Genomic DNA, 26433 nt, shown 5'->3' with positions numbered 1-26433 from the left:
TCAATAAAAGTGAAATATCAAAATGAGAAATAAATTGACTGTATTTTTGTGATTATTCCTTTATAAATCAAGAGCTAGACAGAAGTACAGACAACAAGGTGCTGTCAGAACAAGAAGCTCCCCTCAGGGAAAGGGGAAAAGAGGCAGCAAGTAATATGTGACAGATGTGAACGTAAATTGTTTAATGCAATGTAGAGTGTGCACAATTCTATGGTTAGAAGTACAGCATAAAATTGTTTAAAGCTGCACTAAGATTTTTTTATTCATGTAATGGCCAAATGAACAATATACACTATTATTACCCACTATATGAATTTAATATGTCTGAATTAAAAGCCATTCACTTTCAGGAAACTATAAGTTGCACAATCCCCAAAATTGTCTCTTCAGTAACATGCGCCACATGACCACATTTAACTTCTTCTGCATGTTGAACACCATCTTCAACATCCCTACTCCTGATGCAGCCCGATTCATTTGCAGACTGTCATGTATCCTTGGACTTTAAGAGGAAGGGATCTTAAAAAATAAACTTCTTGTTGCACATTCTTGGTTCTATACATCTGCCTTAAGAGTTGTGTCTTTTGGGAATGTCTCAAGTTGAAAGTTTTCTCTAAGAAGTTTCACAGAACGTGCCACTTTCAAAAAGCGATGTAGAGGCAGAGAATATGATTTTCATGAAGCAATTACTTGCTGAAAATGATTAAAAGGATTTTGTTAAAGTATGTATCATGAAACATGTGAATAAATCATTTCAGATTCTTGTGGCCCACATTTTATTTATGTCTGTTTGCAACCTGTGATTTCTTCTTAATTTAATTTTCTAGGTCTGAAAGTCTTTCCCCTTTTTTTCAGTTCACCTTACACTAGTGGCTGCCCTTTCCACCACCAAATCTCTTCCTTCTGTGTCTCTTCTTTATCCTTTTTAAAAACTTTTACTTTCTCTGTTTCCTTTCAATTCCTTTAGATTGAGGCATCGCTTTCTGCTGTAAGCTTAACTCTTGCTAAGGCAGTGAGACAGCATGTCATGATATGCTTCATACATATAATGCTGAATATGGTATTTAGGAGATCCTATGGTAGAAAACAATCAAACTGCATCCGGAAGATGAAGGTAGTTGTTTAAATCAAAGCTGTGATGATTTTGGTGAGAATTGTGCACATCCACTCAAGAGCAGCACAGAATTAATGAAAAATAAAGTTAGTCTCAGTTAATAGCAAAAATTTGGCATAGGTGTGGGGACTGCTTGTTTTTTCTCTGCTCCAGAGCCTTGTAGATATTTTCATCTGCAAAACAGTCTGGCAACAAGCAGTGATCTTAAGTTGGCTCTCTCATCAGAGCAGCCACCCACCAAATTTCATTCCAAGTGGAAAAAGTAAGATGTTGGCAATGCTTGACTGTCTTCCCAGTATGAAGCCCACCTGATTCTGAGCAGTCTAGTCTTCAGCACCTTCAGTTCTGGAAGAGTGTGGAGGGCTTGAATATAGGGGTTTCATTACTCTGAACATCTGTCCAAGTATTCATTTAGTATAAGGGCATGCTCAGTTGTCATTTTAATAGGATTTCTCCTTCATTTATAATAACTTTGGCCAAAGATCTGGTCTCAGGCAGCGGAGATGGTTAGATACAGAGCTGATTCGGCTGTATGGGTGAGTTAAGAGAGCAGTTGCCTGGCCTTATATGATGCTGAGGAGTCAGAATGGCAAATTCTCAAATATTAAATGTTATTACCCTATATTATCAGCATCCTAATGCATCTGTATTTTTTCCTCTCAATTTGGAAAGCAAAGAGGGAAGTGCAGCAAATACTACTCTTGACTACAGGAAGAAAATGATACTGATATATTGCAAGAGCACAATAGTGAAATTCTTCTTTCTCTGTTTTGGTCATGCAAGAACAATAAAAGCCATGCAGTAGGTCTGAGTCATCTGTCACAGCTCGGTGTGACTCGTGGTGGCATTCTGTAACTACAGCAAGGGACAGCAGAGCTCACTGGCTTGCAGATATAGGAACAAAGAGACAAAACTGGATACTTTTCCAACATCACAAGCTCACACCTTTGGGGTCCGGGAGCAATCTGTCAGCTCATGTTCTGTCAGAGAGTTTAAGGGAGCTTTAGTGAGGGCTCGTGCCCAGACTGTTTTGACAAGACGAATAAAAGAAAAAATTGTCCACGCCTTTTGCAATCCAGCATTAATAGATCTCTGAGCATTTTAGCATGGATGATTACCATGTGGTGATTAGAAATTATGTGGTGCCATAGCCTGAAGATGGTTTGTTTTGAAAAGGCTTTGGCTTTAAAGGAGATGGGAGAGCATTAGGGTACAAAAAGCTGGTTTTTACACGTAGAAGTTTGAAGCTTTTCAAGAAAACAAAGGATGAAAGGATCAAATACAGAGAACATCTATATTTACATCATAGATATTCTTACTGGCTTTGGGCACAAAATCATTACTGGAACTTCTAGTCTAATATACACATGATAAATTGTCTTTGAGGTCTTTACAAAATCCAGTGTTTACAGTGAAGCCAAGTGATTAACATTTTTGCTTGGGTTGTTTTAGGCTCTCTGGTGGATTAATACTCTCTAAATTTCCTCTGTTTTTGTGTTACATTTAATTCCATTGTGCACATTTGTCTATAAACTCTTTTAGACTGCATCAGCTGATACTCTTAAATCAGATTTTGTGGACTAATTTTCTCTGCGTCTTGGAGATATCTGACATAAAATGTCTTTGGTTCTCATTTCAGGAGGTGTGGATCTTTCAACCAAATTTAGTATCTATTTATGCCTTGAGAAGACCTTATCTAATGTTCTTTTGGTTCAGGATCATTCAAAGCTTTGTATTATATTGAAACATGGACAAAGAGTGTAATTTGTTAATGTCATGAAGGATGAAGTTGGTTAGAAAGGGAAGTGTACACGATTTATAATAACACAAGTATTTCCTTGCTAATCCCTTGTCAGGTTCATTATCTGTAGTGCCCCAGGCAATAGTTGGCCTATCGTGAGAGTGAAATTTAACCCACAGCATGAAATTAATCCTCAAAGACTTTTGTCTACTCTTTCTAGAAATAATAAATGCAAAGTGATTGTATAAATCTCCTCTCTAACTTTATGCAGAGGTGTTAAATTAGTATCTAAACTCTATGGCATATGTCAATCTATTGATTTATGTTTAGTTAACTAACATGAAAGTGTATGTCAAGCATAATAAGGAATTTGAGGGATTAGTGATATGGCTGGTTTTTTCTTCCTGAGAACTTTTTTTCTTTCATATTACAGAAAATAATATTCCTTGTAATTACAGGGAAGACAAGACAATATGCATGCATACATAAATAAAACCATTCAAATTATCATATCGGCGTTTCCTAGAGTTTCCGAGTTTATATATTAAATAGCGTGGTGGGGGTTTTCATACCCTGACTTCTGTTGTAAAGCTTGTTAAAAATCTTATGAGGCTTTTTTTCAGCTGAACAAATGGCTGTTTAGTCATTTTACAAAGTACGTCTTGAATCAACTGTGTAAATGCCATGTTAATCAGCTGGGGTTTTTCAAAAAGAGATTTCTTTTTCTTTGTATGCAAAGCTCTTTCTGAGGAGAGAAGAGTTGAAAGTGATTTATTACTGATTGATTCAGACTCTCTTCAGCATTTTAAGAATATCATTCCTCACTCACAGCACTCACCTACTCCTATGGCTACTCAAAGCTATTCATCTACTCCTGAGCTACTCATTGCTGCTCTTTCCTCCTGAAGGCTGAGGTTTGGCGCTCACTTTGAGAATTCTTCTGCTTCTCACAGCAGGAAGTCATATTTAATAAATGTTTGCAATTGACCATATCATCTACGTTAAAGAGCTTCTTCAATATATTAATTGAAACTTCACACAGTCATAGCCCTTGGGACAGAAACCATATGACAGAAAATTGAACAGGTCAAGTGTTTCATAGTACACAGTCCTGACCCTGGACAGGAATTTTGCAGGCTACTTAGGGGGCATTATATGAGCAGATCTGGAAATACATTATTCTTCTGACATAAATTATAGCAGTGGTGTAGACATTCTCTATGCACATATTCCTTAAAAGAAAATTAATTCCTTAAGTCACACTGTATTTTCTCTGTGTATTTTAGAAAAGCTATTTTTATGCACACATATACTCTAGTGGTGAGAAGGAAAACAGCAATTACTGGAGTATAAACAGAAGTTAAACAGAACAGTGTGCAGAGGAATATCATTGAGCCAAAAAAGGACTTTAAGACATGTTAGAGGTGCCGCTTGATATTAGAGATGAGATGTGTAAGTCTAGGAAGCCTCTGAAAACTTTATACCCTTTTGGGGTATGTGAATTCCATATATTAATTCAGATATCATTTATGTCACATTAATATTATCCATTGAATGCAGTAGAGAGAGAAGGGAAATTTTCAGAATTTCAGTGCTTTTTGGTAGGTTTTAGAGATGACAAGGAAGGTGATGCAGTGATACAGAAAAGATGCAGTGATACATTGCTCATATTTTGACCCGTATCTGCCTCAAGGTTTTCCATCTGCTCAATATATCCTGTTCCTTCAGTGCCACACTCTTTTCTATCCCGCCTATTTTCATCATTTTGCTCACTCCCCATATATCCATCACTCATTCCCATGTGATTGACTTCCACTATTTGCCTTTTTCCCAGACCACAGGCTCATAGGGAAAACTTCTTCCAATAAAAGCAGCAGTGTTTGTCGATTCTGAGACTGTGGTTTCTGCTCCCAGTTCCAGTGACAAGCTGGCATCTTGTGACCTCTAATAAATGACCTCTAATAAATTGGTGGGTGATACATCTCTTAGCTGTTAGGCAGGATGGCTGGCTGCATTGTCAAGAGAGTCTTGAAAAAGAAAAAGGCTAAAATCTGTCCCCCGCACATAATAAAACTGGAGATACCTTTCTGCAGACCTTTAAGGTCATCTTTATTCTTGGAAGGGCTTCAGGCCACAAGTTGGACAAAACTAGATTTTTTAACAAGGATAATTCTGATGTACTCTGAAAAATTTATGTATGGTAGGTCCTTCTCATACTTCAGGCTGGGCACCTTTCAGACTCCATAGCAGGGAAAGTTGGTTCCTGCAAATATTTGGATCCTTATTTATATGCACAGACTGTATTGCACAAAGTTTATACCCAAAATGAAGCAGCTAAACCTATTGCTAGTATCATATCACATAGCAAACCACTACACAGCTAGTTCTTTGAAAGAATCATAGCATAACTTAGGAAAAGGATAAATTATGCTGTTCTTCTTTCAAAGAGTTGTCTTTCCCATTAGCCAGCATATGTGCTAAGAAAAAGAGGATGGGATGGGCTATTCCTACATGTTGAGCACTTAAGGGTTTACCCATTGCACTCTTACTCAGTTTGGCATTAGACAAGACACAAAATTGCCAACAAGGTCATGATCCTACTTGTTTTATATAAAATAATATATATACAGTAATTACTTACTAATTCTGTATAGGCATGCAGAACCACTTTCTTCCAGCAGCCATTTTTCAACAAGCCTATTTTATTTATCAGTAGGCATTCAAAAATTCAATAATTCACTTAGTTTTATCTCTGAATCCCTGTAGCGTTATGAAGACTAGACTGAATGTGTACATGGAAGAGGTACTGAACTTGGTAAGGAAACAGAATGGTTGTTCCTGAGAAATACTGCATGGTTAACATCAGAACTGCCTTTTTTTTTTCTTTCTGTTTCTCAGTCCTCAAGCTCAATATCTGAGTCAGATCAGCCATGTTAGCATAGTTTGCCTGCCTGCCTGCCTGGAGAACAATGTGAGCAAAATGCCTTTAAAGATTTCTGTGACTGTAGAAAATGAAGGCACTTTTCTAGCTTCCCACTGGTGGTCAGTTAAACAGTTTGTTTTCTGAGACATCACTGTAACAGAACCTGACAATATTTCCTTGATTTGTCACAGAACCTTCCTTGATTTGAAAATTTTCATGAACTCAATAGGAATAATTTACCATTTCTTTTTGGAAAAATAATCTTTTAATCCTTAAAAAGCACAAAGTGAAAGAAAGCAGTAAAATCTGCTGAAAAGTGTATCCCCCCAGACTTGCTGCACTGATTGCTGCTCACAAATGCTTTGCTGAAATCCTCTCTTTTTCAAAAGTTACCTTGCGTTGTACCTTTAAAATTATCAGCACTTGGAAAAGTCTTGTTAAATCTGAAAGAATTCCTGTTTCCCTTTAGACTTAACAATGTTTCAGATACTGATTAAAAAGGGAACTCTCCCTTTATTCCTGAAGTCGGTAAGAAATATTATGGAAAATTGTGTTAACTCTTGCAAATCCCTCTACAACTATAAAAGTACAAATGAGATCGTCCCTGCTGTTTCAGTCAGGCCTATGAACCTCAGAGCAATAGGATATTTATAAGAAAATTCCAGACATAGCAGTGGTGCCGTGATCCATATGACCCAAAGTTTCCAGTCTTTGTCTATCCTCCTGTCTTTAAGGAAAAACAGAGGGGCGTAAAATGAAAACTTGGAAGATCACAAATCATTGTTATGACTCATTATAATGAATGATTTGTGCATTACTTTCTGGAGTAGTTAGGCTGAGTTCAGGGGAAAAAAGTAATGTTCCTTTATAATTTTCACCACTTTATGCCAATTTTCAAGCAACTGTCTTTCCTGAAGCAACAGCAATCTTTTTTCCACACCATCCTGGGTAATGAGTGAGTTTTTTCAGCTGGAAGAGTTTGTTGTGATATAAAGGTACAGCCTTACACGGCTGTTTCAAGATCCTGTTAGTGTTTCCATTACAGAATTATTTTCTGTTGTTTAAAACTGGGATGTCAAGTACTTGAAATTGAACTTTGGTAGTTTTAAAAATGTATTTACAAACAAGAAAAATAATCTCAATGTGTGGGGCTAATTGGTTCTGAAAAGAAAAGTATTCTGGCGGTTTTGTAGCAACAGCTGTGATTCAACAACAGCACTGAATATTCAAACTTAATCTTCTGACCTCGGTGTGCAACCTGCATTCTAGATTCTCCAGATTTTTGTTTAGGATTAGTTTTTGTTGTTAACTGTTTAAAGTATGAGTTAGAAAAATAAAGATTAATCTACTGAAGTCTGAAAATAACTGCTGTTTTTCCACTACATTAAATTTGTGAGAATTCATTTCCTTTCCTTTTTTCTAATCTTCATACAGTGAATTAATAGGGTATGTTCATAGGTGTCAAAGGATTCTCCTTGCTTACTAGGATAAATTTTAATGTTACACCAAAATTTCTTGAATGTGTTTTTATGTATCTGTGGACTCTAAAAGAACTGGCAAGCTACAATTTGAACACATGGAGAGCTATCCTCATAGTTAAGCAAATACATTTTTGTTTTGATTTTTACGGGACTATTTCTGATAAATTGCATTGTGGAGTGCAGGTGCTCCAATGTTTCACTAGTTTTACTATAAGTCACCACAGCAGTGAAAGTCCTAGTGCTTCAGAGGAAATTCCATCCTTGCCTTGCCTTGCTGTGTCCTACTGTATGCTAAGAATTGCTGAGAACACTCAGCACTGATCAATAGTGAATTCCATACAAGCTGTAATATTGGGGCACAGTTGGGTGGGCAAGAGTTGATTTTCAGTCTTTAACTGAGAATTTCCTTGTTTTGCTCGTTTAAGTCTGTATGTTTTCTGTCACTTAGCCATATTTAGTAGGAAAAAAGCCATCTTTTCATGGAAGCATCACGTGCATAGTAGGTAATGTCCATATTATGTGAATTAGCTATTAGTCATTTAAAGTCATTTGTCTGTTAATGAGAAAGGGCATGTGAGTTAACATTTTCAAATGCAGGGTATTTAATTGTATTTTTCAGTAGAGTAAGTCTGGTTGTATCCTTTCCAGTATTTTAAAAATCTCAGCCACAATATATTAATGAAATGGTTTCCCTTTCAAATATTTTCCAGCACAAAAGTAACACTTCTTTCAGCAACTCACAATTTGATTTTGGCTATTCTCCTCTGAAAATGAATTTGGATTTCTGTGTTTGACCATTTCTTTCCTTCGGGAGAAAAGATATTTTTTGTTATCTTTCTTACTTTGACCATAGGGAGTAAGTGTAATGTACATTTTGTCGTGGTTGAAAGTTTTTGGTGCTGAATCATTTTAATGCCAAAAAAAAAAAATAAAATTCAGAGTACATTCAGCTGTGATGGGATTGATCTCATCAAAGAACTTAAAATGTTAATGAATACTGAAAAGTATTGAACAACCCACCAAAAAATCCTCCCCCTACATCTTCATGCCAGAAAGCCACAAAAATTCTTCTGCCTTCTCAGGAGAGGTGCTGTAAAATTTCTGTAATGGACACTGAAATCAAAGCTTTGTTGAGAAAACTGAGTAGAAGTACTTGGCCCTTTCTATAAAAATTGTAGAAGAAAAACATTACTCTTTTCAGTGGCATTTAGATCTTTATTACATTTTCTGAAGTTGGAAGGGTTTTAGAGCATTGTTTAGTGTTTGTATTTCAGGTATTGTCCAGTAGTGACCAGTAATGTGGTCATTTGAAGCCTTACTATGGCTAATCAGACACGTGTTTGACTTTATAAAGCTGTGTTGAGATTTGCCTTTGCATCTCTTTGGAGTAATGGAGAACACACGTACCTTTTAAAGGCAGCAAAGTTACTCCTCTAACCTGGTATCACTTAACTGATAGGTGGAATGTTCATACCTACATTTAAATTTTTTAACAGCTCTATTCTGAAGAAGCTCAGCAAAGGTTGATAGATCGCAGTAATATCACAGGACACGAGAATTGCTTTCTGACAAGAGGTCAAGAGAGGATATATATTTTTGTAATAGAAGTTAAACTGAGATGAAAAACTGGACATATTTTAAGCAGGCACATACTTCACACTTAAATCAGCCAAACCACATTCTTAGTTTTCCCTGGACTGAGGCTGCATACTGGGGCCTTAATATAATTATCATATAATATATGATTTCTTGTGAAATGTCTTCTAGTCATTAGTTTATATTCCTCATCAGTTTGTCCGTTGTTTCTCTATAAGCTGTTTTGAAGGAAAACATTTAAGGCTTCATTCAAAACTAATGAAAAACAGATTTATTCTGTTGATGTCTTAGGCTATGAGTGACTATTCATACTTAAAATCACACAAATAGCTCTATCATCTCTGACAATACAAAATTATTCGTTGTGATGCCATTTTTTGAATGATTTTTCCAGTTTAGATAAGGCCCAACAAAGTCCATAGATTGTGGGGGGTTGCTTTCACTTAGGAAATAGAGATTAAAAAGGTTTCAGAAATAGACCATCACCTTAAAAAAAAAAAAAAAAGTTCTTTTTACCATTACTGGTTTCTGCAGATTCTTTCACCAGTGTAGCTAAGTGCCTTATACACAGGAAGATGTAGACAGAAAACACAAGTAGTGCTTAAATTTGCCTATTGCTTTCACAGTCGGCACATCCTGGCTGATCTTGTTAAGATCTCGTGTATTGCACAATCCTTCACACAAAGTACTGCGTGATCTTTCAAATAGCTGTCCCTTTTATGATCATTTCTGTCATCTTATGTTGTGCTCAGAACTTGCATCTAGGCAGCCAAAGCCAAGCTTCAGTGACAGAATTGTACCAGCCACAGCACTGGCAGAGCGGCCAGCGGAGCTGTTCCTGCTCTGGCAGGATTTGTGGATAGGCTTTTCACACAGAACAACACTGGAGACGTTTCTAAAGGACAATAAAAATACGTAATGTTTGCAAGTCCTTAACCATGAGGAAAGGCTGGTAGCTTCAAGGAGCTGCCAGTTGTATCTGGGACCTCGGAAACACAGGGGTGTTACAGGCCCTGGAGGCTGGGCTGGAAGACAGGCAGCGCTTGCTGTGGACATGCAGCAGGTGGGGAGGACTCCAGCTTGGAGCCTCAATCCACATGTTCACCCTGTTGGGAAACATGAATTCAAGTGTTCTCAGTATTTTCATCCATGAAGTGAAACGGAACTTGCACATTCATGAGGTTTCTCTGAATGGTTTTTAGCATGGAATGAAAAAGTTTTGGTTTTCACTAATTTTTGGTGGTGTTGTTTAGAACTCCACACACACAGTCATTGATGGAATTAGATTATTAAAATATTTACGGTTTGAACTTAGTTTCTGCTGAATTTCTTCCTTGGGAAAGCATTAAATTATTCATATGTAAGTACTATGACTAGTTATTTTTGTTTTTCTTTTGCGATATTACCAGGGTAGATCTGCATGAAAATGTTAAATGAATTAATGGACCTGCTTCTGGTTGTTATTTTTTTCATTAATATTTTTTAAAACTACATGTAAAAAAAATTTCCTTCTGATTTTATAGCTACTGTATATTTGTCCCATGCACAGAATGGAAGAATTAATGCAAGATAAAAAAAAAAAATCAGAAGAGTTGTTCATTAGTAGTTGAAAAATATAGCTTTGATGTCTAAATATTAAATAAATAAAAATAGATTTACTGTACTGCATTCTTTTTCCCACTGATATTTTTTATTAAATTATATGCTGCTCAGCTTGAATATAAAAGCAAAGAAGGGGAAGTCATCTATAAATGGAATAGGACATACAGGAAAGACAAAGTTCTTCTGATTAGTGTACTTTTCTCTGGTCCAAGAGTAAGATTCACATTCAGAGAACTGTCTGAAAGTATCAGTGAAACACGTAAGCTGTTTTGTCATGTTTAAGACTTCATGGTGTTTGTATTCAATAATGCATTTCATTCAGGGAAAATATTTGTTAAAAACTGTAAGTTCAGAGTAAGCTATGGATGGTAAGTTCTCATCATCGAGGCTGAAAAGTTTAGACCAAGTGTTTTATGAGGATTTAGGTAAATTGCTTTTAGCCAGTCTAAGAGGAGGCTGGTGATAATTTTATTTGGTCCAGTTTGATCAAAACCGCCAATGTGTTCTATCTAAATTCTGCTGTAAATTGCTAAGTCTGTTCTTCTAGCTGTAACTTTTGCCACTAATATACCCTTATTCAGATGTGGGCAGTTGATCCTTTCTCATCTGCTGGTGGTGGTTCCTCCTTTTGCCCTACTATTTTTCATGGCAATTTCTGAGGTATTTTTCTCAGAAATAAAGTACAAATCAGGTAGCAAGAGGACAGAACAGACCTGGATTGCAATAAGGCAGAGATCAGGTGTGGAATGGACACATTTATGAGGTGCATTGTTTGATAAACACATTTGTAAATATGAGAAATCATCAGTTTCTGTTTGGTAATTTTTTATTTTGCCATCATAGCTGATAGTTGATGTTCTAACTGATATAGAAATCAACTCTGCAAAGAAAGCTTTCAGGGCATCTTCACGATTATTTCCATCATTACTCTTCTTATTGTTTTTTTTTCTTGTTAAAAAGCCCAACAAATTCATCCAGAATATAAAGGGAGGAATAAACTTAACACGCATCATCAGTTCCAACAAAATGAAATTCATTGTGATGAAATTTGAAATAATTTTTTGTAATGCTTTGCTACCTATGATTCTGGTTTATTTCTGTAAAGTAAATATGAACTGTAAGAAAATTCAACTACAAAAATCTAGATACCATAGATTTGAGACAAATCTATGGCCACTGGAGAATGACTGGAATAAGTTCTGGTATTAAACTGTTCTTTATGTTACTACTTTATTATGTTCTTACATTCTTTTCACAGTTAAATAATCATTATAGCAATACTAGAACAATCAAAATATGACCTCTGCAGTAGCAAAACTTAGATCTTTTGCTTAAAATAATTGGGCTTTTTTTGGTTTGAAAAGTAATATTCAGCTCTTTAACAGCTCCTATGATTTACTGCTAAAATAAGTGACAGAATTATACTCTCACCTTAGTTATTATCCTGTAAGTAACATAAGCAACTCAAAGAACTTGAATCAAAAAGTGAAATAAATTATATTATTGAGGACCATTTTCCATTCCAAAGTTTTGCATAAAATTTAAGCATCAGTAGATATCACTCATAGTAACACCGGAATAAATGCTTAACCTAACAAATCAAAATCTTTTAAAAATATAATTCAGGGTTTTTTTATTATAAGCATGTGAATAAGAACTGTTAAATAAAGTATATTTATATAAAACTTCAGGCTACATTTTTTATCAACATATGAGGGTGAGGTAAATACAGGTAGGAGTGTCTGGAATCATGGGAATTACTGAAAGTGCAAAAAAAGCTATACATGTTTTCAGTTTTCCAAAGACCGTACATTTATTTAAAAGTCGTTTTAGATTTAATGTCGCACAGATATTTTAATTTGTTGTGTTGTTGTAATTGCAATTGTCTTCTTTATAGCATCTATATACATCAGCTTCTAAGTTTATTTGCTTTGGTAGTGCACCCAGCCATGAATGGAAATGTTAGGAGCTGTATCCAAACCAAGTAGAATGTATGATAAAATCCTACTGAGATGTGCAGAGAAGGAAAATACAGCTAAGGCTGCCACTCCTTGGCAAGCACTGCAGCCTGGTATAAAGCTTGGTTCTCTGAGTCAGTGTTTTTCTTTCCCTCTGAACTCCATGGTTGAGAAACTAGTCAGCAATGCTGCATAAAAACAGCAAGAAATTCTGGAATTTATGCAAGAGAGTATAGTCTTTGCAAACCCAGTGGCAAGAATTTGATGAGTCTAGACTGCTCCATATCACATTGTGTTTGTCCTGCGTAACTGGGACTTAAATGCTCATTATGTGCTTCAATCTAGATATGAAAATACTGATTTCTTCCTTTAAGATTTTAAGGTGACTGAAACAAGGTCAATATGAATTAGAAATCTTTCTCCAGATTGGTAAATAAAACAAGGAGGATTTTTAGGTAACATTGTGGTAAACAGCCTTTAAACACTGGAAAATGTAGTAGCAGACATCCACAAGACAACTTTGATGAGATATTCAGCAAACACAAACGAAAAATTTAGCAAATTATAGAGATATGTGAGAGATTTTTTTTTTTTTCAGAAAGCACGTGCATCTATTTGCTCTTCTATAAATATTGATTCTATTAAAAAAGATTACCTAGAGGACTTTTGCAGGGAATAGGGTCAGAAAAGCATGATCTGGTCTGAGGATTTTATTGAACTCAGAATGAAATGCTGGCTATTAAAAAACCAACAAGGACTGTGAGGAGTTAGGCATTGGAAACAGATGCATATGTTTATGTAGAGTCATTGCTCCACAACATGATGGATCACTTGTTAAATGATAAGTGGTTCGGAGAACTGGTGAAAGAACTCAAGCGTCTTCTACATTGTCGAATTTCAGGCACAGCCCACTGAGACTTATTGATCAAGGACTGTTACAACCATAAAAAAAAATGTTCTCTCTCATGCTAGTAAAATAACAATAATTTGGGCTTATTCATTTCACAAGTAGAGGATTTAGTGCTGATTAGTGTGGGTAAGTTACAATATATTCATGGTTTTAGATCAGCAGTTTTCAATGCCTTTTGAACAGACCCCAAAACCTCAAATAGTTTTACATGGTTCCCACATTTTACAGAGATCCCAACCATGTGTCTTCGGCAGTGAACAGGGAAGGACACCAATGTTCTCTTCTTGAACTTTATCAGGGCATTTTTGTATCTAATGAAGCTACTGCAAAGGGACTGTTTGTTCATTCAAAGGGGAAATGGAAGACCAAGCTCTTTGGACTGCTGCTACAAGCCAGAAAAGGAAAATGGGAAGTCCCTCATGGCATGGGAGATGGATGTGGGAACTGCAAGGAGCCAAGGGGGCAGGCAGTAAATGCCCTGGCTGGTCCCAGGTAGGAAGAGTAACCTGGGATGCAAAGTTCCTCCCACAGCTTTGTGAGCATTGCAGGGGTGGGAGAGCTCAGCACCACAGCATTCTGCCCAGAAAGCCAAGAAGCAGGAAAATGACAGGGGAGGAAAGTTAGCCTGATGCCCATTTTTAAAGTGATAAAGCTTGCAGCAAGCACACAACGTGTTGGAGTGTCCAGCGACTTCTGAAACTTCTTGGATGCTGGTAGTGAGTAGGAGGTTGTCCATCCCAGCCCTGGAAAAGCATTTCTGCACATATGGCTGTTCAGCATGTCGCTGAGGGCTGCCTGCCATCACACTTCAAAATTATTAGATCAGAAGTTAGTGCTCCAATGGTATTTAGAGGGGAATTTATCTTTTTTAGGTCTAGCAAAAGCTAAAAGGATACAAGGCAGCCATCCAACTTTCAAAAATGCATGAAATTCAGTGGTTTTATAGTGCTTTTAGAAAGGAGCGGATTTGAAGCAGAGAAAGCCATTACATATCCCCCAGTTGTGTTCATTCCTCTAAACAATCATTAAAAACAGGCCAGGTTGGGGGTTTTTTTTAAAGGAATGCTTTAGCTCTTCTTTATTATTAAGACTACTAATAGAAGCTGCTGCTGCTGTCTCCAAGAAAACAAACAAGCGTTTTTCAGCTCTTCCCTGAGCTTCTTATAACAAGTGCTGGTTATCAATTAGCTAGTTCATTAAAAAGTTACACATGATTTTATTGAGGCAAGCAATTCTGAATCAAAGAACCCAATTCACAGATCTAGGTTGAAGCACATAATTGGCATGTATTTTAGAATTGCTGTTAAAGCTATAAAATAGATTTACTAGGGAAGGAATGGATCCAAAAGCCCTAAAGGAAGGAATATGTTATTTGTGTGACTCAGTGTTACAAATGAACTCATTTAATACTAAAGTCTTATCTATATTAAAACAAATATCTGAAATAAATGCAAAGCTTCTTTGATTTAACTTTTTTACCAAGAAGTTATCCTTCATCTGATAAAACATAAATTACCTACAGGATTACTACATTTCTTATGCCATTACTTTCATTATAGCTTCCAAAGATGTATTTTTATTAAATCATTTAAATTTAGCTGAGAAGTTGCCAATGTGTAAGCTGTAAAACAGAATTATATAAATATGTTCACTATGTTGTTGAGATCCACTGTGACTCTGGAATTCAAGCCCCAGTTCAACAAACAGTTTTGTATGCATGATTTAGTGAGGAGCCTTACACGCTTGCAAGTAGGACATTGCTGAGCATTTGCAGGGTGAAAGAGAACAAAGTGCGTTTTTCAAAGGATGTTTTAGAAACACTGATACATTTTTGAGTTTACAAGGAGGCCAAATCTCAACACTCGAGGAAAAGAGTTTGAGTTAAGGAAACTTTATTTTAAAAGATGTGGAAAAAGATGTTACTGGTGAGTTTTTCAAGTTTTCTTTAAGAAAAAGACACTTTCGATTTTGAGCTGAGATGTATAAACAATCTTAAATATATTAAGATGTGCATAGAAACTATGTTATGTTATAATTTGGATTGCTTGACTGCCTCAGTGTAAAAGCTTCTGTAGCTGATATTGCTGTTGGACTTTGTGTGATGGCATTGAGGTATTTTTTTCAACTATTAGCCTTCCCAAGGGATCTTTTCAGACAAAATGTTATGCACCAGCTCTTATTTGAGTGTAAGCCTATTGAATAGCATTCTTCTTTCTGCCAACTTGGCAGCAAGTTCTTGTGCTAATAAAAGAGGTTACCCCAGATAGAGATCCCAGATGTGCCTGAACTACTTTTATTAGGACTATGGAGGGACTCAGTGTTTCCTTCTGTTTTCAAAAAAAGGTGTGGGCTTGCCTTCATAATTGCCCAAAGAATTGCATCACTAGAATTTTTTCCCTCGAACTGAACAAAGTTTTAGATGTGTTAGTGCAGAAATACTGATGTTCAGAACAATGAATGCCTTTTGCCACAATACAAAGGTTGACTTGACCCTCCTGAACTCTGTGAGAGAGGACAAAATTGCTGTTTAACCTTGAGTTAAAAATACCGTGGTTTGTTATCTCATATAAATGAGATTCAGTATTGTGGTCACAATAAGTAACAATTATTGTGTCTCAGAATAGCAGTATTACCATTGGCATGTGGTATACTTGACTGTAATGTGAATTATTCCTCGAAACCATTGGTTATAAAACCCGTATAGTGATTGACTGATGTGGGGCTATTTTAGACTGGAATTGCCAACAGCAATATTATTTTTATTTTTTAGTGCTATTTGATAATTAGCAGTTTAAAAAGAAGTTATGTTGCTGAAAATTAATCTAAATATCTCCATTCTATTTACTTGAATGTGCCAGCTGCAGTTTTGAAACTGAAAGAAATAGGATCCTCTGAGATACTTAGTAAAATAATATAGTTTGTTAAACTCACTGTTGCTATCCATAAATCATAACAATAAAAAGTTTACAATCTTAAATCATAATCTTGATTTTCCTTTCAAGGCCACAAGCTCCATGTTGAAATTTTTATTGTTGTCAAAATGTGAATAGAGAAAATAAGGTTTCAATCAGAATAATTCATTGCTTGCTTTTATTGTTCATCTTATTATTGAATTATGACAAATGAATGGTGCTCTAATATCGGATCATGTCTCTGCTTGACTTTTGTTGTAATTGTGTCAGATATAAAAAAGAGAAACACATGATAGTATTCCATTTCAGATTTTCAAAAGCAGGGTTTGACTCAAACACTCACATTAGTTTCAGTGGGCTTTGGATCAGGCACAGGGTTAACAGCTTATTTTTCAAACAACTAGAAAGAGGTGTAAATGTCAAAGGTGATAGCTATACTGTGAATTCCATAAACTACAAAAAAAGTTACTACTAAAGCTCTATTTTTCCTTCGTTTAACAGCTTCTATGAAAACAGTGTTAATAAGTATATCAGGAACAGTATATAATAATGAATCAGAGATGTAAAAAAACCCTTTAAAACTCCTTTTATATAATAATTGGAAAGTTAAAAGTGACTTAAAATCCCTGACTTCTCATGCTGTGATGTAAATTGTATTTTTTTTAGGTTCCAAATTCAAAGAGGGAAAACTGATCCAACCAGTTACAAGAGCCTGGGGGACTGTTTTAGGACTATTTTCCAACGAGAAGGGTAAGAGTATATGTTTTTAAAATTGTCAATTTTATGCGACCTTTCTTAATCACCCATTTTCCAGACATTAGATCCTCTTTATATTCCACTCCTTTTTTTGCAATTGCAAGAATTTGGCAAATGTAGCCTTACATAACGAGCACAATTTGAAAAGTCTTGATTAGTCTAAATTAGATCCATAAAGCCAATTTTGGTTATTATAATATAATATGTGAAAGACTGCACAGCTGTATAGAGACATGGGTGCAAGCCCTGTTTCAGCACTGGAGCAGGATGGCTGCACCAGTCTATTGCTGTGTCTTCACTCGTGTGTCTTGTCCTGGTTTTCCAAACTAGCTCAGGCTGAGCGTATCACTTGTTTACAAACTCTGATGGAATGGCATTCCTAGTTACCTGTGGCAGACAATGTTTTCAGGACCTCTGTAAGCAAAAGCCCACAGCTTTTCAGTTTGACAGAATATGGGAAAAAAGAGTTAAGTTCATCAGTTTCTTGAATCATACTGGTGTCATAAGGTACCACTGCTCTAAGCCTGAACTCCTCTAAGGGAGTTGGGTTCTGACCCAGAAAGGCATTTAAATATAGGCTTAATTTTATGAGCAGTCCAGTTAAAGCCAATGACTGTAATGGGATCAATCATATGCTTAAAGTTAAGCCTGTTATCCACAGGAGCTCTTTGGAAGCTAGCCTTTAATCAAGGTAACTCTAATTAGTAAATCCCAGCTTTGAGTAACTGGCAGGCTTTCCATAAACTTTTTTAATACAATAGTGACCCAATTTTTTTTATTTTTATTTTTTTATCCATATATCACAGAAACAGTTTGGTTGGAAAAGACCTCTGAGATCATCGAGTCCAACCTATACATCATGAGTCCAACCTAAATATTCATCAAAATGGAACTGCTGTTGTATATAGTGGCGTAGATGCTGGGTATGGAGGCATCATAGGTGCAGTGAGACATAGACCTCTTGCATCCACAAGATGCACTGGAAAAACAGAGGTGAGATTAGCAGAGAAAATTAATAACTAGACCAGTTTTGGTTCTTGCAGTGAGATTTAGCTAAGCTACACTACCTAAGTACATCCACATAGAACCGGATGGTTTGAAATGAGAAATTAGGGACATACAGAGAAGTTTCATTAAGGTGTTGAAAGAGGAAGTTGCCACAGCTGCCTTTATTAGTTGTAAATCCATTTTGTTGAGAGATTAATGTTGTGGTTTTTCACTACAATAGACATTAAAAAGCTCAAAAGCTAAAAAGATTCCACACAAATGATAATCTGTGGCTTCTGAGGTTTTCTGGGCTGAGTTTATGTTAACTTGTATTGCTTCTGAGAGAAAACTATTGAAGTATTAATATTAATATTAACAATAATGTAGAACTATTTCTAAATAAAAAGCTAGTTTAAGTCAATGAAGAGGAAAACAGTATTTATCTCATCCCAATTCACTAGTATTTTTTGTATCTGGAGAGAGTCTAAATCAAGACACCTTCCAAGTTAATTGATTATTCATTGTTTCTTTTCCTATGGAACTCTTGTGCCATGACACTGGAACTAAGCCAGAATATTTTTGATGTTTGTATCAAGTTGTGAATTTGTGAGCAGGAAAAAGATGATTACATGAAGATATTATATATTTAAGTCACAATTTAGCAGTAGATTGCGCAAAGCTTCTATTGGGCAAGAGTTAAAAGGAGTAATAAAGAGTTTTACTTGTCTGTTTCAAAAGCAGTCAATAGTGATTTAAACAAAAAAAGCAAATTTCATTAATATCTGTTTTTCTCCAGGAAGTTAGGCAAATGCAGAAATTCACATTTAAACAGACAGCGGTAGTAAGCACTAGGAACAAAAAGAGATAAAAAATCTCATATGAACTATAATGTTAATTTTTGGATAAAAATAAGAAAAGAAATCAGTTAATCCTGCAAAACCTGTTCGACTCCATGAGTCTTTCATTCCTGTCTGCACAAGTTGTGTGGTTTTCTGGAGAATGGTGATTACAACTGTGAAGGAAGTGAGGGTGGAATGTGAATTATTTTAGTTTGTGGAAACCTTTAATCCTGATAACCCTTTCCTCGAGTGGCCACAAAAATACGCAGAAGACAGCCCCAAGAAAGGGCTTCACATTTAGATACTAAGCAAACAAAATCAGTTGAAGAGGTGCTCAGACTCGGGTGTTTGAACCTGTGAGGAGGGTAAAAGAAACTCATTTATGCCTCATATTTATTTCATATTGGCAATAAGACACACCCACAATGCCCACAATAAAAATATGTAAATATCTAAGTCTATAAAGAGTTTAGGCATAAACTAAAGTGAAAAGAACTAAACTAAACTAAAAAGGGTTTAGGCATCTTTCTTCAGCACTCTGAATTCCCTTTTGGCATCTGTGATTTTATGTTGAATTTACTAAAAAAAAATAAAATTAATTTATTTACTAAATAAAGAAAAACAGTGGGAAAAGAAGCGTTACTAATGGTCTGTCCCTGGAAATGTTTACATTTGGGAATATTGCTTATGCTGATTTGTACTTACATTTTTCAGTGGTAGCAACTAAGGTAAGCCAGAATGTCAAAGCCAAGTTCAGGTGAGACACTTCATCGTGGCTTAATTTATTTACCTTGTTATGTTGAGGTTAAGTATGCAGAATCAGCCTAGGAAGTATTTATTTTTATGAACACATATGCAAATGTTTCATTTGCTGCAGTGGCTCTTACTGAAAATCAACCATATTATATTACTACAGTATCACTGTAGAAATCTGGTGATTTCATGGAAAGCTTCTTCATCACAAATAACAGCCAGAATTTATTAACCACCCCTCTGATTTTGTGGTCATTACAATGAAAAGGACAGAGGAAATAATTGTCTAACCACTAACAGAACACTGTTCGTTTCAAAGAATCGGAAAAGTCCTTCATCTTTACAAAACCCTTGAAATATTTTAACAAAACAAAACAAACAAAAAGCCAAATAAACAAAACAAAACAAAAAAAGAAAGGAGAAAGTCCTACAAAAACCCAAACTGAGTATCTCTTTAGCTGGAAATAAATTTTCTTCATGGGGAATTAAATTCTTCAAAGAAGGGTCCATCCCTTGAACTCTTTTCTTGTCTTACAAGAAAATGGGAGCCACAAAACATAAAATTTAATTGAGACTCACTGAACAGAGGCTCAGTCGAGCAGAGCATTAAAGGTCACATAACTTTCTTTTAAAGGGAGGCAGAACTATTAACTTCAGGGATTTAGTGAACTTGTTTTGGGAGCATCCAGTCACTACCAATTGCACAGGAGCTGCAGTGGTAGGAGTGCTCTCAGGTGATGAGCAACCTCTGCTCAGCTGGATTTGCTAGAAGCCATCTAGTAAAGGTTCTCTGGTTTCACTTCTGAGATGATGCATGAATTGCCAGATCTTTGACAGTGAGGTAAACCCATCAGGAGAATATCTGTTTATTGGGGAGTGACAGCTTTATAACCAACATAAAAATAATCTGATGCTTATTGGGGAAAATATTTGGATACAGGATTAACTCAAAACTATTAATAGAGAAAACTTTTCATTTTCTGTAGATTCTACAAATAAGATGTGAGATTGTGTTAAATGACTGATTTTTATATCATCGTGATCTTTACCGCATTTGTATTCACTTGCTTTTTTTTTTGGTAGTGACTTAAGTTGGAATTTGAAATGTAAGAATAAACCAATGTTCTAGCTGAATGTATATGTTGTATCTATATTAAAGACACATGATGTTGTGTCTCATATTAAGAATGGAAAATTATGCCCATCTGCATTGTCTTAATCTGCAGTTACAGCATTAAAATGATGGATGCTTTTATTTCAAGTCTGTAAACAACTTTGTTCTTATAAACTTGGATTTTCATGGGCTCATAATTTTAACAGTAAATGTTCTGGGTTATAGTTGGGGTTTTTGGGAGGCACTCAGTCAAGAAACCTGTTACTTTCTCATTCATTTGTTAACTTGCCTGAAATAGGAAGGGTAGTAGTGTCCTGGATTCCAGCTTTAAAATTCAACAATTCAATAAATTACAGTTTAAAGCACTTGTTAGCCTTTCTTAGAGCTAGATGGTCCTGGGAAAATGCAAAACACAATTGTCATTCATTTGAGACTTCATTACATCTGCTGAGTTATTTGATTATTTATGTTTAATTTGCTTTGGGAAGGAGCAATTACCTCCACATTTACACAGTCCAATAGCTTTATAATTATTCCTATTTTGTTCTCAGCACCACCTTACCACTCTCTTGTACCTATAATTGTCTGTATGACCACACACACCTTTTTCTTTAATAAGCAGCACCCTGACTCATGCATTAATGGGATTAGGTTATAAAGCTGCACAAAACTTGTCAGCTATGGGTGGAGTATGTGGGAGAACAGCCAAGACTAAGCAGGAACTGGATGAGTGCAGAGTCATCAGCAAACATGCAGAAGCTGGAGGGCTCCTGGTTTATGTGATATCAGCAGCAATCATGCATCAATTAAGGAATTTGCTAACACTCTCCTTTGTCTTGCCTGGTATGTCGTGGTAACAAGTGCTTGAGAGACTGCAGCAGTGCTCGTGGGGTCTGGCTCTCCCACCTGGCTTCAGAAGACACTGCTGCTGCCAAATGCCAGCAGCTCAGGGAAGGAGACTGCCAGAGCTGGCAGCCGTGCAAGCAAGCACCAGGCTCTGGCACTCACCAACATCATCACTGACCATTCCTGCTCCCAATAAGGGTTGCACAAGATACAAATACTATCCTCCACCTGAAGCCTTCAACGAAATTTCCAGCCAGGAGAGTGTGACATTGTCAGTTATTCCAAAAATCCCTTTTCCCAGTGGGCATTTATAAAGGAGAGATTAATCTCCACTTACTGGAGACCTAAATTCTTGTGGTATTGAAAGACCAGACTTTAGACTCTGCTGTCAGTGCTTTGAGGGAAGCAGAAGTTGTAGATAAAGATGTTATTTCCCCACACACACACAGCTATCTGCCTCACTTCTTAGTTTCTTGTTAGCACTTCAGACCAGGAGAAGCAGAAGAGAACTTGGACCCATGATTGCTTGCTACATTCAAGAATCTTATTTCTTAATAGAGACTCACCTACACTGACAGTTTCAGAAAGTGTGATCGTGCAAACTGAAGTACAGGTACCTTTTCTGCCTCCACTTCAGGAACAGTAACTTCCACCTGAGCACTGAGGAAAGTCTGCTATCACTTGTACTTCAAGAGAAAAAAATCTGTACATAGATCCATCTCTTTTCTAGTCCAACTGGCCTGTCTCACTCTTACAAACACATAATACTTCTACCAGCCTTGCTAAAGTGAGCCTAAAGATGCTAGAAAAAAGCACTACACCACCAAAATGTCTATCTGTATATGTCCTGATGCATCCCCACAGTTCACAGTATATTGCTAATTTCTCTTCTTTTCATCTGTCATGTTGTAGAATTATTCTGTGGATCACATTATTATTCTATGTTGGCATCTTGCCATACTATTGTGTTTACTGCAGACTTCAATTATCACATTCCTGGATGAAATAGTATAATCCAAAATGTAAAGTCTTAATTGAGTTTTATAAAAAATTGTTGAATGAGAACTCTAATTGAAATTTTAAAGGACAGTGTAGTGGTGTAAACTGGGCACCTGTGTTAAATCTGCTGCCTTTCATGAATAAAATTATTGTCCTAGGGCTGAATCTTTTAACCCTTGTTCTTGCTTTGCATATCTTTAAAGAAGAAATGTTCCATTATAGAAAAGCTAATATTCAAATATTTTCAGGGAGCATGACCTTGCAAAATTTAGGTAGGGACATAGCAAGTTCTCATAGTACCTAATTAAATTTATCAAGTGTTTCATCAGTACATTTATTTTTGAACACAACACTCCTCAGCAAGTGCCCTCATGCCTGTGCAGTTTGGAAGGCAGGATACACATGGCCCTGTGGGAAATTGGTCTCACATATTGCAGTGAAAAGAAAAATGATGTCTTAGCATAGACTAAGTGCCCCACAATCAAAGAATTTCAGAATTTCTTCTGGCTAATTCGCAAGAGTTCCTTCATCATAGTCCATGACATATATATGCAGAGTAACAGATCTTTCCCTGAAACTGTTCTTAATGTCAATTACTCTCACTTCACCCCTTGGTCTACACAGACTATGTGCCATATCTGATCTTACTGTTTTCAGTTTCATTTCATTGTCTCTATTTTATCTGGACTTGCGTCTTAAAGCCATCATTTTTATTCTTACTCTGAATGGGTGCTGAGCCATAAAATTTAAATGATGGTATAGCCTTGAATAAAGTAAAGACTACTTTCAAGATTAAAGGAATGCATAAAATTTGAATGACAGAATTTCCCTGATAATTTACTTTAATGTATTGATTTATATTATACTCAAAAGGTTTTAGATCAAATATGGCAACAAAGGAGACATCTTTTATGTATTTATATGAAGGTGATGTGCATTATGCTTTCTTTTGTGTATAACCAGTTCTTAATCCAGTGCCAACAATTCTAAGTGGCTGGATGCTTTTGCAACACTAGTGAGTCACAAAATAAAGATGATACTTGTTCTTTTAACCAATGGGTCTCAAAACACTTTGCAGAAGAAGGAAGTATCATTAGCTCAAATGTACAGATGGGGATATTGATGTGTCAAGTGAGTCAAGCAGAGTCAAGTAGATCTGGACTGGAGCATGCACACAGCTGGTTCTCACAGAGCAGCCTGATACCATGGTATCTAACAATAACAATGACAATGACAATGACAATGACAATGACAATAACAATAACAATAACAATAACAATAACAAATCAAAACTCTTAGGAACGTGTTGGACACAGAATTGCATTGTTTGATACGGGTTTCTAATTCAGAAGTTTTCTGAAGGCTTAATCAGCAGCTCATTCTATGAAGCAGCTGTCTGGGGGCAGAGATGGATGTAGTGGCAGGTTTAGGCCTGAAGCTGGATATCCTGAGTGCGAGGCTAACTCCCTGTTCCATGGACAGGACTGTCTCCAGAGTCAGCAGTGTTTACTGATGTTACTGTCATGAGGTTTTCATCATCCTATTCAGGCAAGAATTTTCTGCTCCTGACTGGAGGTTCCCTACCCCCATCTTCATATGTTAACACTTGAAAACATGAAAAAATGGCTTTGGAATGTGAAAAACTTTATGTGTGTAGCTGTCTGAAATACAGTGAAGTTATAGTGGTGTAACTAAGGGCAGCATTTAACTACCACATTTTTATTACTGATGGACACATATTTTACTTGCAAAATTTAATCTGGTATATATGGCAACGCAGTAAACAAGAACACTCTTTTAAAGAGAATCACTTCTGAGAATCATGTGCTTTAAAGATGAAACACACGCTTATTTATTTCCCATAGGAACAAAACACAATAAAATCATGTAAATCTTAAAAGCATCTTAGAAGTGAACGGGCCAGACTTTAACTGGTATTGTTCTCATTTGCTAAGGCAACTGGTGGTACACTCACATTGGGTGTCTGATCTGCATTTTTTAAAGGTTCAAGTTGTTGTATTTTTTTTCAAGTTTTTAATAATCATATAGTTTTAACCTTAAAGATATGATGTCTCAAGTGTCTCTGTTTTCTAATACTATAACATAAATAGAAGTCACTATAATGTTGATATTTATAGCAGTAGCTCCCTGGAATCAGATGACTGCATCATAAGATGCTTATATGAAGGAAGGAAAAAGATATCTACAAGAATTGTGTGCAATCAATTTTAATCTATCTACTCAGAAGGTCAATAGAACTAAATTGTTTAATCCTTATTATTTTAACACTCAAGGATATTTGTCATTTCGCCACATTAGGTTCCTGATGGTTTCAAACATCATGTTTAAATAGACAGATCAGTGTGATAACTGTACTTACAATAAACCTTCTATTAGGTCTAGCATGTGGAAAACACCATACTATGCTTTACCATCAAATTCGCTGAATGTGTTTATGTTCTCTGAAAGTGAACAATATGTCTGCCACATTTGGTAGCACAAGAAAATGCCCATGAATTTCTCCTGCTTCAGTAAATGGTTCGGTGTGAAAGGCTGCAGTGTTTCAGAGGTGAGCTGCTATGGCATTCCCGGGTGCTCCAAGCCAAGGTTTGCTCCCAGGACCCTGATGGAGACATTTCTGCCCAGCACCATTCTCCTCACCTCGGGCAGGGATGTGGTGCTGCCTCCGAGCCCTGAAAGCTCGGTGCCTCGGAGCTGCTGAGCTGAGAGCCACCTAGAGTTGGAAAAGCGGGCAGAGCTCGTACAGGCTGTGCCTTACGTGTTGTCCTTCTCCATGGCTTCCTTGGCTCCCCTAGGGCTGTACGAAAACTTCAGCTAGGGAGAATCTTCCAGGCCAGGAACCAAGTCCCCTCAGAGTTCAGTCACAGCCAGGGATGCAAATCCCCTGAGCAAAGATTTCAGGAATTACTGTTAAATGGTAAATTAAGCTTAAACCATACTTTTGGATCATGCTGCTTTTGGGGGATCTGTCCCTAAAAAGCTTGCTTGTTCTGAAATGATATCTCTTTGGTGCCATTAAAGTTTCCAGAAACGAAACCTGTATTTAAAACAAGAGAAACTGTTTCAAATTGTGATGGAGAGATGGGGGAGGGGGGGCTGTCTCTCCGATCTGAGCTGGGGCAAGGCTGTCATGCCCAGTTACAGGCAGATAAAAAAATCTGAAACCTGTCTGAAACCTCTTTCTTACCAAAGGAAACAGCTCCAAAATCTGATGATTGTCAATAGTAAGCTGTAAGAATTAGCAATATATCAGTCATGTCAATCTAGCCACTGCATTTAACATTTCATAAACACGGTAGTGCAGGCATCGTGAGGTGCAAAATTATTTGCAGGTATGTGATGTGTTTCTTTAAAAGACAAGTGGTTATTTACTTCTCTGTAATTTGGGTTTCTGGTAGCTATTATTTGATAACCTCTTCTTTAAAATAAAAATTCCACTGTATCAAGGAAAAAACCACAGCGACCAGAGAACAGATAAATCATTTTTATGTCCGTAGAACAGCTGACTTCACACTTTTATTACATTGTTTGAAATAGCATCTTTTCATCTGGAAGGAATCAGTTTAAAATGTGATTGTCAACACAACAAAACCAGCTTTCTGTTTGAAATGGCTGCTCGTGAAGCTTAGAACTATACTTTTGCCAGGATTTTCTTTACAGACTTTAGTTACTAGAACCAAGAGATTTTAGATGGGATGTTCACAGGAAATACCTGGCAGACAGCATAAAATGCAAAGTAAAGCATTTTTATTTTAGCTGTAGAAATCATTCCTGTGAAAACGAGCAGCAGTGTTTTAGGTCAAAAGCTTTGTTTTTCAAATAAAAGTTTCTAAGCTGTAGTTTGAAGTGGGTGAGAGAAAAAAAAATCTCATTAATTTTTT

At 36.4% G+C, this 26433-nt stretch overlaps 1 protein-coding gene across 2 annotated transcripts in view; it reads left to right on the top strand.

Moving 5' to 3' along the window:
* The window catches only part of SLC25A21 (solute carrier family 25 member 21), a 236920-nt gene that overhangs the window by 161279 nt on the left and 49208 nt on the right, over window positions 1-26433 (top strand). For both annotated transcript variants that reach the window (XM_088057513.1, XM_088057514.1), the window contains exon 3: window positions 16904-16987. In XM_088057513.1, coding sequence (XP_087913639.1) covers window positions 16904-16987 — 84 coding nt within the window. The remainder of the gene's footprint in view (window positions 1-16903; window positions 16988-26433) is intronic.

The sequence above is a fragment of the Pseudopodoces humilis genome, chromosome 7, assembly GCF_049639895.1.
Source record: "Pseudopodoces humilis isolate 2021_Gansu_Grassland_sample_001 chromosome 7, ASM4963989v1, whole genome shotgun sequence".
In the NCBI taxonomy this organism is placed as follows: Eukaryota; Metazoa; Chordata; class Aves; order Passeriformes; family Paridae; genus Pseudopodoces; species Pseudopodoces humilis.
This window is presented reverse-complemented; position numbering and strand designations above follow the sequence as displayed.